The 12,187-nt window shown below is 49.4% G+C and overlaps 1 protein-coding gene across 1 annotated transcript; it reads right to left on the bottom strand.

The window, feature by feature from the left end:
• Positions 1 to 29: 29 nt before the first annotated feature.
• LOC129138464 (uncharacterized) lies at positions 30 to 11,720 on the bottom strand. Its single transcript, XM_054675640.1, has 4 exons — positions 11,536 to 11,720; positions 9,635 to 9,768; positions 1,168 to 1,454; positions 30 to 457 (listed from the first exon to the last, which is right to left on the bottom strand). Exons 1-3 carry the CDS (start codon positions 11,718 to 11,720, stop codon positions 1,246 to 1,248), a joined length of 528 nt encoding a protein of 175 aa, XP_054531615.1. The 3' UTR covers positions 30 to 457; positions 1,168 to 1,245.
• Between the last annotated feature and the right edge of the window lie 467 nt (positions 11,721 to 12,187).

Raw genomic sequence — 12,187 nt, 5'->3', positions numbered from 1 at the left:
ACACAGTGATAGTGAAACCTCGTCTCTAATAAAATACAAAAAATTAGCCTGGTATGGTGGTGCATGCCTGTAATCCCAGCTCCTCAGGAGGCTGAGGCAGGGGAATAACTTGAATCTGGGAGTCTGAGGCTGCAGTGAGCTGTGACGGTGCCACTGCACACCAGCCTGGGTGACAGAGCAAGACCCTGTCTCAAACAAACAAAAAACAAACATGTTTTTTGTAGGAGAAAGATCTAAATCCTGGTTCTGCTGCCTGCTAACCCCCAGCAAGTTGAAATCACTCTGAGCCTCAGTTTCCTCATCTATAGAATCAAGATGATGATGCCTACTTCACAGGGTTGCTGGGGGCTTAACTGACACAACGCATGTAAAGAACAAGGCTGGGTGAGGCTGAGGTGGGTGGACTGCTTGAGCCGAGGAGTTTGGGTGAGACCAGTCTGGACGACACAGTGAAAACCTGTCTCGACAAAAAATATAAAAATTAGTGGGTATGTTGGCATGCATCTGTAGTCCCAGCTACCTAGGAGAATTGATTGAGCCCAGGAGGTTGGGGCTGCAGCTCCAGCCTGGGGGACAGAAACCCTGCCTCAAAAAAAAAAAAAAAAAAAAAAAAAAAAAAGAACAAGCGCAGTACTGGCATGTAGTACATCCTGTATAGATGCCAACTCCCCACTTCCTCTGACTTGGAGGGTATCTTGTTGGTTAAGACCATAAGTCAGGTGAGCCCCAGCCAGGGGACCTGCACAATTCCCTCCACCTCTCTAAGCTGGAGCTCCCTCATCTGGAAAGTGGGGGATGATGATGAAAGTTGCATTAAAGACTAAAGTGTGGAAAGCACCTGGCAGAGCCCCAGACACCCAGTGAGAATTCAATGAGCAGTGGCTCTGGCACCACCCACGTACTGAACTCAACAGAGGTGCCCTGGGCTTCTGTTAGCTCCCAGGCCAGGCCATGCGTATGCCCATAGCTGCCCAAGGCAACTCTCCTGCCTACCTGGCTCTGGAGAGGTGGGAAGCAGGCAGGCCTCCCTTTAGGTGTGTCTGACGGTGGGTTATGGGGCAAGGTACTAGAAAGGGCCCACTAAGGCCCGAGGCCCAGTGCCTGGTTGGAGCCCCTGAGGACCAGGGTCCTCAGGCTGGGCTGGCAAGCAAAGGGCAGCCTGCTCACCTCTGGGCCTCGCGGTCGTCCTTGGGCGTATAGTTGGTGAGGCAGTCCAGGATGAAGATCTGGCCCCACTCGGTGCACTCAATCAGGGCTGTCAGCAGCTTGTTGATGAACTGTGGGTTCAGATGGAGCAGGTTGTTGCTCGGGTGAGACTCGGCAATTTCTGAGAGCGCTGCCACTGCGTGGGCCACCACCTGGTTGAGAGGGTGGCAGGGGCAGAGGCTGGAGGTGCTGCTCACAGGCCAGGGGGCAGTGCGTTAATGATGCTGGCTGGTCAGAGGTCAAATATCCTGAAAGGAATATGACCTAATGAGGAGGGTCTGGAGCTGCAATGAGACCAACTCCAAGCACTCACCCTGCTGACTCCTCTGCAAACTGGAAAAAAAAACAAGTGTGCCTGCCATTTAGAAAAACAAGAAAGACCTAGCTCCAAGTGCCTAGCCATAGAAAGCATTCCCAGCTTCCTAACACAGCAGCGCCTGTCTACCAGCAACAGCAGCTCACTTCAATGCTTGTCAGCTGTGCTTCTCAGAGATCTGGGATTGCTGCAGAGCTCCTCGAGGCTACTGGGAGTGGATGGGGGCTGGAGAAGAGGGGCTTGCCAGGTGAAGCTCCAGGCCCTCAATCCATTTCCACTAGAGCAGGTGTTTTTGTTTGTTTGTTTGTTTGTTTTTTGAGACGGAGTCTTGCTCTGTCGCCCAGGTTGGAGTGCAGTGGTGTGATCTCAACTCACTGCAACCTCCACCTCTTGGGTTCAAGTGATTCTCATGCCTCAGCCTCCCAAGTAGCTGGGATTGATTACAGGCATGCACCACCATGCCTGGCTAATTTTTGTATTTTCAGTAGAGATGGGGTTTCCTCATGTTGGGCAGGCTCATCTCAGAATCCTGACCTCAGGCGATCCTCCCGCCTCAGCCTCCCAAAGCTCTAGGATTACAGACGTGAGCCAATGCACCCAGCCTATTTTGTTGTTGCTGTTGTTTTTGAGATGGAGTCTCGCTGTGCTGCCTACTCTGGGATGCAGTGGCTCAATCTTGGCTTACTGCAATCTCTGCCTCCTGGACTCAAGCAATCCTCCTGCCTCAGCCTCCCAAGTAGCTGGGATTACAGGCATGTACCACCACGCCCAGCTAATATTTGTATTTTTAGTAGAGATGGGGTTTCGCCATGTTGGCCAGGCCTTAGTGGGCCCTTTCTAGTAGCTGGTCTCAAATTCCTGACCTCAGGTGATCTGCCTGCCTCAGCCTCCCAAGTTGCTGGAATTACAGGCATGAGCCACTCGCACCCGGCCTCAGGCAGCTGTTTGGTTGGTTTTTTTTTTTTTTTTTTTTTTTTTGAGACGGAGTCTAGCTCGGTGTCAGGCTGGAGTGCAGTGGCGCCATCTTGGCTCACTGCAACCTCCAACTCCCAGGTTCAAGTGATTCTCCTGCCTCAGCCTCCCGAGTAGCTGGGACTACAGGAGCATGCCACCACGCCCAGCTAATTTTTGTATTTTGAGTAGAGACAGGGTTTCACCATGTTGGCCAGGATGGTCTCAATCTCCTGACCTCGTGATCTGCCTGCCTTGGCCTCCCAAGTACTGGGATTACAGGCGTGAGCCACCATGCCTGGCCCATTCTTCCTTTTCTTTGTGGCTTCATACTTGAGCTGGGAGACTCTCTGGCCACAGTCCTGTTCATTTTGTGTCTTCTCTACTCTTCAAGGCTGAGACAATCCTGTACCTCCAGAAGTCTTGGCAACAGGGTTTCTGCACCACCTCAGCTCCTGCAAGCACAGTCATGTGGCCATCTGGTGTTGTGGCTGTGGCTGCTGCCTCTTAGTCAGGCCCAGTAGATGCCGTGATTAAGTGAGTGCGTGTGTTACCACGTGCACAGTGTATGTGTGAGACAGCAAGAATGGTTTCCCCACTGTCATGAGCACAGGAGGTGGCCCCAGACACATTATTGACCATGGGAAGGCTCCTCATCCTGACCTGACCTTGGTATCCTTCTCCACAAAGCTCTGTGTCCACTGGGCTCTTCTTGTCCTCTCACCAATGTGGGTATGTTTATTGTGTCACAAGCTGGCTGAGCCTGAGCACGTCCGTTAGCCTCTCAGGAGGTATATCAAGTCTTCTCAGAAGGCAAACAGATCTTCTCTTGCATCTGTGGAAGTGGGGACATAACTGCAGGTAATAAGAGCATCCAGCAGCTTGGCCGGGCGCAGCGGCTCATGCCTGTATTCCCAGCACTTTGGGAGGCCGACGCAGGTGGATCACAAGGTCAAGAGATCAAGACCATCCTGGCCCACATGGTGAAATCCCATCTCTACTAAAACTACAAAAGTTAGCTGGGCGTACTGGTGTGCGCCTGTAGTCCCAGCTACTCAGGAGGCTGAGGAAGGAGAATTGCCTGAACCTGAGAGGTGGAGGTTGCAGTGAGCCGAGATCGTGCCACTGGACTCCAGCCTGGCGACAGAGCAAGACTCCGTCAAAAAAAAAAAAAAAAAAGCAGCCAATATCATAGTTATAAATGGACAACTTTACCAGCTTCAAAGGAAGCATCCAGGTCAGCTCCAAGACCTCTGTAGACTTGCGGCCAACGGTGTTTCCGTCATGTCTTGCGCTCTCTGCCAGCAGCCTGACATCGGCCATTGCTATCCCATAGTCGCCATTTGCACACCACTGTGCACATCAGTCACTTCCCTTTTGCTGATCTGGATCAAGTCCCTCTCACCAAACACTGGCATGTCTTTATGTGCACTGCACTCTCCACTGTCAGCCTCTGCTGCATGGTCCCCTTACAGATGCTGAATGTCCCATGCGTGCTGCTCTGAGCCATGGGATATGATAATGTCCAGTCCCTCGGATTCCGTGAACTCCTCCATACTGTCTTCTTCACTCCTCACAAAGCACCCAGTCCTCGTCCACATGAGTAGATGGGCAAGCGCTGTCCCCACAGGCTCTTTTCATTGGACTCCCACAGAGGGCACTGAGGACTAGTTGGGGGCACCTAGGACTACTGACTGTTCTGCCTTTGGATAGACATGGTCTATCCTGGAACAAATCCGTCTTCCAAGGGAGTAGATGAAAGGGCCACTGTATTTATAATGCCCCAGGGACCTGCTCACGTCTGCTCGTCCTTTCTGTAACCTCTACCTTGGTTGGACCTGCCTGTGGGCCGCCTTTAAACCTCTGCAGCCCACTGTGACCCCTCACTGTCACACAACACTGTGTCTGCATCTCCATCTTACACAAAGCCACCCTGGCAGGAAAGGACACCCCCCCTCCTCTCAAAGACTGACACTTTTCAGCAAAGGGTGACCCAGAAAAGATGCAGACAGAACAAGGCCAGTGTACCTAAACAATACCTACCCAAGGAATGCTCAACTTTCTATAGTACCAGAAACTCATACTTCATTTCAATGGACTTCACAGGAGAGTTTAGAAATAAAGATTGGACAAACTATAGAAGACACACAGAAGTATAAACACACAGAGATGTTGGGCAGATATGCCAGGCAAACACTCATGAAACAGAAAGTTGATGTGGCTGTGGTGATAAACAGCAAACTCAACATGCTTGAAGACAACGTGGTTTATTTGTCTTTAGAAGATCAATGCCTAGGCCAGACCAGTGGCTCACACCTGTAATCCCAGCACTTTGGGAGGCTGCGGTCAGCAGATCACCTGATGTCGGAGGTTCGAGACCAGCCTGACCAACATGGAGAAATCCCATCTCTACTAAAAATACAAAATTAGCCAGGCATGGTGGCACATGCCTGTAATCCCAGCTACTTGGGAGGCTGAGGCAGGAGAATCACTTGAACCCGGGAGGCAGAGGTTGTGGTGAGCCAAGATCACGCCACTGCACTCCAGCCTGGGCAACAAGAGCGAAACTCTGTCTCAAAACAAAACAAAACAAAACAAACAAAAAAAGAACATCAATGCCTATTAATAAATGGTTCAATTCAAAAAAGAGAATTTCAGCTCTCAGCTCCAACACTGATGAGTTGTGTGACCTTGGACAAATCCCTTCGCCTCTCTGGACCTTGTTTTTTGGGTACTTCACATGGGGATGATAATAGCACTGATGACTGGGTTGTGGTAAGAATTAAGGGAGACAATCTGCATAGTAAATCCTCCATAAAAATGGGCTTCTGTGATGTAGGGTGAGCTCCTGGAGGACAGGGAGGTGTTCCGTTTTTTCCGGGACACCTCCAGGGCCCCACCCCCAGGGCCTTGCTCTGTGCCAGACACACAGTAGGAACACAGATTGCTGAAGGAACTGAGTCTCCATTTCTGTGGCTACTGGCCACAGACCCAGAGAGCCAAGGCAGATTTTCAGAACACCCTCCCCACCCAGGCCAATTCTCCTGTGTTTATCCAACTCATTTCCTGGCTAGGTGCGGGCAGAGCAGCAGCCCAGGCCTGGCCTTCTGTGCTGAATGTGGTGGGGGCCAGCGGCAGCTGCTCCTCCAGGAGAGCGCCTCCCAGTGGAGGCTAGGAAGGAGGGGAGGGCTGGGAGTGGTGGTGTTACCAGAAAGGGGTCCCGATCCAGACCTCAAGAGAGAGTTCTTGGATTTCTCAAAAGAAAGAATTCAACATAAAATTAAATTTTATTTTCGCATTAGTGCATCTTTAATGCTAAAGTTACTTTTTAATAAAATTTTATGAATCTATCCAATTTTAATTAATTTGACTACAAGGTAAGATTTTTCTAACAATTTATAACTATAATTTTTTTCTTGTTAAAGAACAGATCAATGTTCCCAAAAACCCTATTATTTTGATGTACGGGCCCAGATTCTGGCTCTGTTTCAGGGTCTTGTGTTTAATATTTAATTTATGGAAGAATTAAATAATACCCTTTCATTTTAGTCAACTTGCTCACAGAATTCTTTACAAAGTTTCATAAACCTCCTATAACTTGCTTAAACTTTATTTTCTTTCAACTAAAAATAATTCTTAAACTTTCGAAGTTAGAAAAAACTCATTTTTTTTGAAAAAACCATTTTCCCATGTCAAAAACACATAATTTTTCTTTTTAGTGTAAGCAATTTTAATTACATACCAGGTGCAGAGTCTAGGATATAAGACAGAACTGCAGATAAAGTCTGACTCTTTCTAGCATAGCTAGGAGGCATGGCTAACTCCACCTGTCCCCAGGCCTCACCTAGAAATCTAATGGCTCCAAACCAGGTAAACTGAACAATTTTCCAAGTCAAAGAAGCAGTTTATGACATTAAAGCACTTAGCGAATTCAATCTCTGACTTAATTTAAACCAAATGTCTAAATTTTGAAAACATTTTCATTTTACCAATAACTTTTAAAAGCCTTTATTTCCCAAAGATTATTGAAGTTACATGAACTAAAAGGTATGAGAACTTCTATTTTTCTGATGAAATATTTGGGAGCTTTCATTTTCTTTGAAGCCAATTAAAGCTCCTTTATATAAACATCATACACAGCACTTCCAGACAAGATCAAGCAGTTCTAAGTTTTTCTTTCCCATGTTATGACTTTCTGACTTGTCCTATACTTCCCTTTTTTCATCTTTTATTTTATTTTGAGATGGAGTTTCGCTCTTGTTGCCCAGGCTAGAGTGCAATGGTGCAGTATCCGCTTACTGCAAACTTTGCCTCCCAGGTTCAAGCGATTCTCCTGCCTCAGCCTCCCGAGTAGCTGGGATTATAGGCATGCACCGCCACACCTGGCTAATTTTGTATTTTTAGTAGAGATGGGGTTTCTCCATGTTGGTCAGGCTGGTCTCAAATGCCTGACCTCAGGGTGATCCAGTTGCCTTGGCCTCCCAAAGTGCTGGGATTACAGGCATGAGCCACCGCACCTGGCCTACTTCCCTCTTTTCTAAATAATTAGTCATTCTACTTTAGAACAAGAATTTGTAATACAAGATCCTCTCTCCCACAAAATCTCTTTCCTTCATAACCTTCCTTACCATAAATACATCTTCTTATCCACAAATTTTTTAGCTCTCTTTCCCCTACTAATTTCTGATGCCCACCCACATCCAAAAGGTCAGGTAAAGCAAGGCGAAACAAAGCAGAGCCTTCCCCAGGTTTTGAGAGGGACCTGTCCACTTACACTTCTTGGGGGTCCATGAGGAAAACAGAGGCTCCTCCTAAAATGGAGTCTGTGGCACCTTCTGTTTTTCCCAAGGACTCCCAGGCTGCCAGAAATTACCTTAGCTCCTCTCATGTGGCCATCAAGAGTGGCGACAAGACAGACTAGGGAAATAATTCAGTCAACTGAAAAGAAAAAGAAAAAGTTAGTACTGTCCCCATTGTAAAGATGGATAAACTGAGGTACCACACAGCTTAAAAATTCATGTTCGCATAGAGTTAGGCTCCAAAGCTTGCTCAACCATCCTGTAATTCTGCTAACTCTAGGCCCAGTCATTGATGCACTTGGTATGGTAGCTCATGGCCCTCTGAGAGCTCAGAACCTGGGTTTCATGTCCTCATCTATGGCTATATAATTTAACAATTTTCCTCTGAATTTGTTGGATTCTACCCCTATATATCTCAAATTTTATTAATATTACTGAATCTTAAAGGAGGCTGTGATGCCTTTAGTCTGTAGAAATATTAACCTATAAACAAAGGACTATATGAGGTTAATGGTACTCAAATTTTTTCTATATGCTTTAAAACATTGAGGGAATATATTGAGAAACACACCTAAGAAACTGCAACCAATCTACTCTGGACAAAAATTTAGACACCATCTCTTCAAAATAAGCTATATAGTGGTACATATGCATATTTTTACGTATATCAACAATATTTTACATATTCATGACCTCAAAAATAATTAAAAAGTGTAAAACTTACAGACCTTATACGTTTCTGTTGGCTTGAAAAAAATGATACAATATAGATTGTTTCTTTAAAGTAGTCAATAAAATGCACAAATTTCTAGAGTAATCAGTTAAAAAAAAAAGTTCATACCAAAGATAGTATTATTAGGAATAAAACAGGGCTCAACACTGCAGGCTCTTAAAGGCAAACGTTAGTGAAGCCTTGTTTGTGGTAGAGAATCTTGGCCTAAAAACATTATACACATGATCCTCCCCTTCCTTTTCCTGTTGCAAAGATGTGGTGATGAACCAAATTTGCTCATGCAAATGACAATACTCTTGAAAATGGTGGCAGAGAAATAAAATGAAAGGAATGTGGTTCACTTAACAATCTCATAAATTGGAACTTATTACCCCTGTGCCTCTTGACTATCTCCAGACTAATATGTGAGAGACATGAATTGGCTGTTTGCTACCAATATTTTATTCAATGCTTCATTTTTTCATTCCTTGAATAACTACTTACAGGATCATGAAAGCACAGCTACTCAAGTATCTAAATAATTATGCAACAATTTTTTTCCTCATCACAATAATGGACCAATTATTTTTAAAATACAATACACTGGGCCAGTGAAGTGCCTCACCCCTGTAACCCCAGCACTCTGAGAGGCTGAGATGGGCAGATCATGAGGGAGGTCAGGAGTTTGAGACCAGCATAGCCAACATGGCGAAACCCCGTCTCTGCGAAAAATACAAAAATTAGCCAGGCATGGTGGTGTGCACTTGTAATCCCAGCTTCTCGGGAGGCTGAGGCAGGAGAATCGCTTGAACCCAGGAGACAGCGGTTGCAGTAAGTGGAGATCGTGCCACTGCACTCCAGCCTGGGCAATAGAGCAAGACTCTGTCTGGGGAGCAGGGGTGGAGGGGAATACAACATGCTGACAAGTACTCTATTTTTAACTCAGGTTTGGATTGTTGTTTGTTAAGGCCATTGCTTGTGATAAAGAAAACAAAAGGAGGAGGAGGAGAAACAAGAACAGATACAAGAAATAGAAGCAGCAGTATAACAAAATGAAGAGGAACAAGAAAATGATGATAAGCAGAAGAAAAACCAGAAAGAAAAAAAGAAAAAGAACAGATAAAGGAATCAGGAGGCCTATTACACATCTTGTCCCCTTCCTGATTCATGAAATTTTAAAAAGTTCAAGACTACCCTAACAAAAATCAAGCAAAAAGATACACAAATAGTCACCTCCACAAACTTTGTTAATAATGACACAATGGTGCCACTCATGCCTGGCTCAGGCACCCGCAGGAGGAGAGCACCCTCCAGATTCTGCAGAAGTGGGGAAGACTCCTCCTTCCCCTGGCTATGCCTCCATTCCTGCCACAGAGGCCCACAGCTTCCTACCCACCCCAGGCCAGGCTGGGACAGGCGGGCCAGTCCCACAGTGCTCCTACCTGCCTTCCTGGGCCCCAGACTTGCTGCTGCTGCCACCACTAGCGCTGATGCCAATACAATCACCACTGATGTTGCCCTCAATGCACCAGCCCATCCTATGAGGCTCCTAACACCTGGCCACCACTGCAGCCCTACCTGTGCCCTGACAGCAGCCAGCCACCCTCCTACTGCTCTGTTGCTCTGCAGTCTCCATCACTGCCCTCCTACCGCTTCGGCACTCTGCAGTCCCCATCGCTGCCACCAACCACAGCGAGGCGAGCCACAGTGTCGCAGGCTCTAGCCTCCAGCAGGTGGTCCCTCCTCTTCGCGCGGAGCAACTGGGCAGGCAAAGCCAGAAAAGCCTAGAACGGGATGCAGAGAGTGGTAGCATTAGAGCCTCACCTTGTCATGCTGGTCACTGGGTGGCAGGTGTCAGTTTCAGTGAAGACACTCACACCCACCCTCCAAAGTCCAGCCTCTCCTTTTGGCCCAAGTTGGCCAGTGACTGTGGCCTGGGGTGGGGACTGGAGACACCACAGTGTCCAGGCTTCCTACTCCATAGGAACTGCTGGGCCCACCCTGGCTGCGTTTCCTGGGAAGCAGGAGCAACAGAAACTCAACCCCAGCCAGCCCTCCCCACCCAAGTGCCGGTTCCCATTCCTGACGCCTCCACCCACAGGGCCTGGTCACCCCGTGGTATCCGCTACTCTATGTGCGGGGGTCCCAGGTGGTCTCTGCAACACGTAGCAAGAGGGCGCAGGCCTGGGAACCATCTCGGGGCTGGGGGCCCAGGATTCCCCCAGAAACTCGAGCAGGAGGAGATGGCCCTCTGGAGCCTGAGTCAGGGAGAGGAGGACTGCTCCTCTGACCACTGCTGTCACTGACACCTCTGCTGCCTGCTGCCAGGGTGACAGTGCAGCCCCCCGATAGCGCCCCCAACACCCTGCCCCCCATCGCCAGCACCTGATAGCGCCCCCAACCTGCCCCTGCCTCGGACACTGAAGCACCTGCTGGCACCTGCAACTTGCCCCCAGCCGCGGGCACTGCAGCCCAGGGTAGCAACCTCAATCTGCTCCGTGCCATAGACGGTGTAGCCATGAATAGCAGCCCCAACCAGACCACCGCCACTGGCAGTGACGCCCCAATATGGCACCCAAACTACCCCCCACCGCAAGCAGTGCAACCCCAGATAGCGCTCCAATCTGCTCCCACCGGGAGTAGCAGCCCAGGATAGCGCCCCCCATGCACTCCCTGCCTCTGGCAGTGCAGCCATGGATAACGCACCCAACCCACGCCCTGCTGCTGGCAGTGTAGTCCCCAATAGCGCGCCCAACCTGCCCCCGCCCCCTGAGCCAACGTGGCCCCAGATAGCATACTCACTGGCTCCCTGAAAGGCAGTACAGATCTCTGATAGCACCCAGCCCAACCCCCCCCCACCAACCATGGGCAGTGTATCCTCAGTAGCACCCCCAACCAACCCCCCACCCCCTCTCCACGGGCATTCTGGTCCCTGGTAGCACTCCCAATAAGCCCCACTACCTCTGCCTCAGTGTAGCCCCCGATAGCAACCTCAACACCCCCCTCCCTGCCGCCAATAGTGTAGCACCCTATAGTGACCCTAACCCATCCCCCACCACCACCATTGCAGCCCCAGATTGTGCGCTCAACCCACTCCCTGCTGTGGGCTGTGCAGCCATGGATAGTGCCCCCAACCAGCTCCCAGATGCAGGCAATGATGCCCCGGATATCACACGTCCCACCCACCGCAGGCAGAGTAGCACCCAATAGCGCCCCCAACCTGTGCCCAACAAGGGCATTGCAGCACCCGATAGTTCTCCCAACTCGCCCCCTGGCCGCAGGCAGTGCATCCCCAGATAGTGCCCCCCAAAACTACCCACTGCCGCTAGCAGTACAGATTGGGATAGTGCCCCAACCCACCCCCAGCCATGGGCAGCACACCCCAGATAGGGCCCCAACCCACTCCCCTCCACAGGCAGTGATGCCCCAGATAGCACAGCCAACCAGCCCCTCAACACGGGCAGTGACGCCCTGGATAGGGACCCCCACCCACCCCCCATGCCTCAGGCAGTATCTCCTGGGATAACGAACCTATCCCACCACCTTTTTACCATCCTGGCTGCACTGTCGTCTTCCTTGCCACCACCAACCACAGCAGCAAGGGGAGCCAAGGCAGGCTGGAGTCTCCAGCGTGCGTGGCAAGTGCCTCCTCCTCCTCCTCCTGTAAGCCTGGAATGGAGCAGCTACACCAGTGGACACTGAAGAGCCTAGAATGAGGAGCCGCCTCACTTGGCATCCTTTATATGTGGAGTTTATGCAAATGAAGTTCCTGGACTACATGTTCTGATTGGATAAGAGAAACCTCTAGGCCTAGTCTGATTGGACTTTGTTATCATGTTCTGATTGGTTATCCTAAGACTTCCTCTCATCCAGTCACAACACGAAAATAAAGCCCAATCATAGTAGACCTAGAGATTTTTCTCTCATCCAATCAGAATATGTAGTCCAGGAACCTAATTTGCATAACCTTTGTAAGCGAGAGTCTTGCCATTCCAGGTTCTTCTACGTCTGCCTGCCCATCTGTTCCGACCCCAGATTAGAGAAGGAGTTGTCACCGGTGGCATGCTGGAGGCTTGAGCCTGCAGCAGCATGGCTCGCCTCACTGTGGCTGGTGGCAGTGAGGTAGAGTACAGCACAGCCAAAGTGGTAGAAAGGTGGCGGAGTAGGTGAGCTATCCAGGGGCTTGTGGCGGGGGGCGAGGGG

The sequence above is a fragment of the Pan troglodytes genome, chromosome 23 (assembly GCF_028858775.2).
Source record: "Pan troglodytes isolate AG18354 chromosome 23, NHGRI_mPanTro3-v2.0_pri, whole genome shotgun sequence".
Classification (NCBI taxonomy): domain Eukaryota; kingdom Metazoa; phylum Chordata; class Mammalia; order Primates; family Hominidae; genus Pan; species Pan troglodytes.
This window is presented reverse-complemented; position numbering and strand designations above follow the sequence as displayed.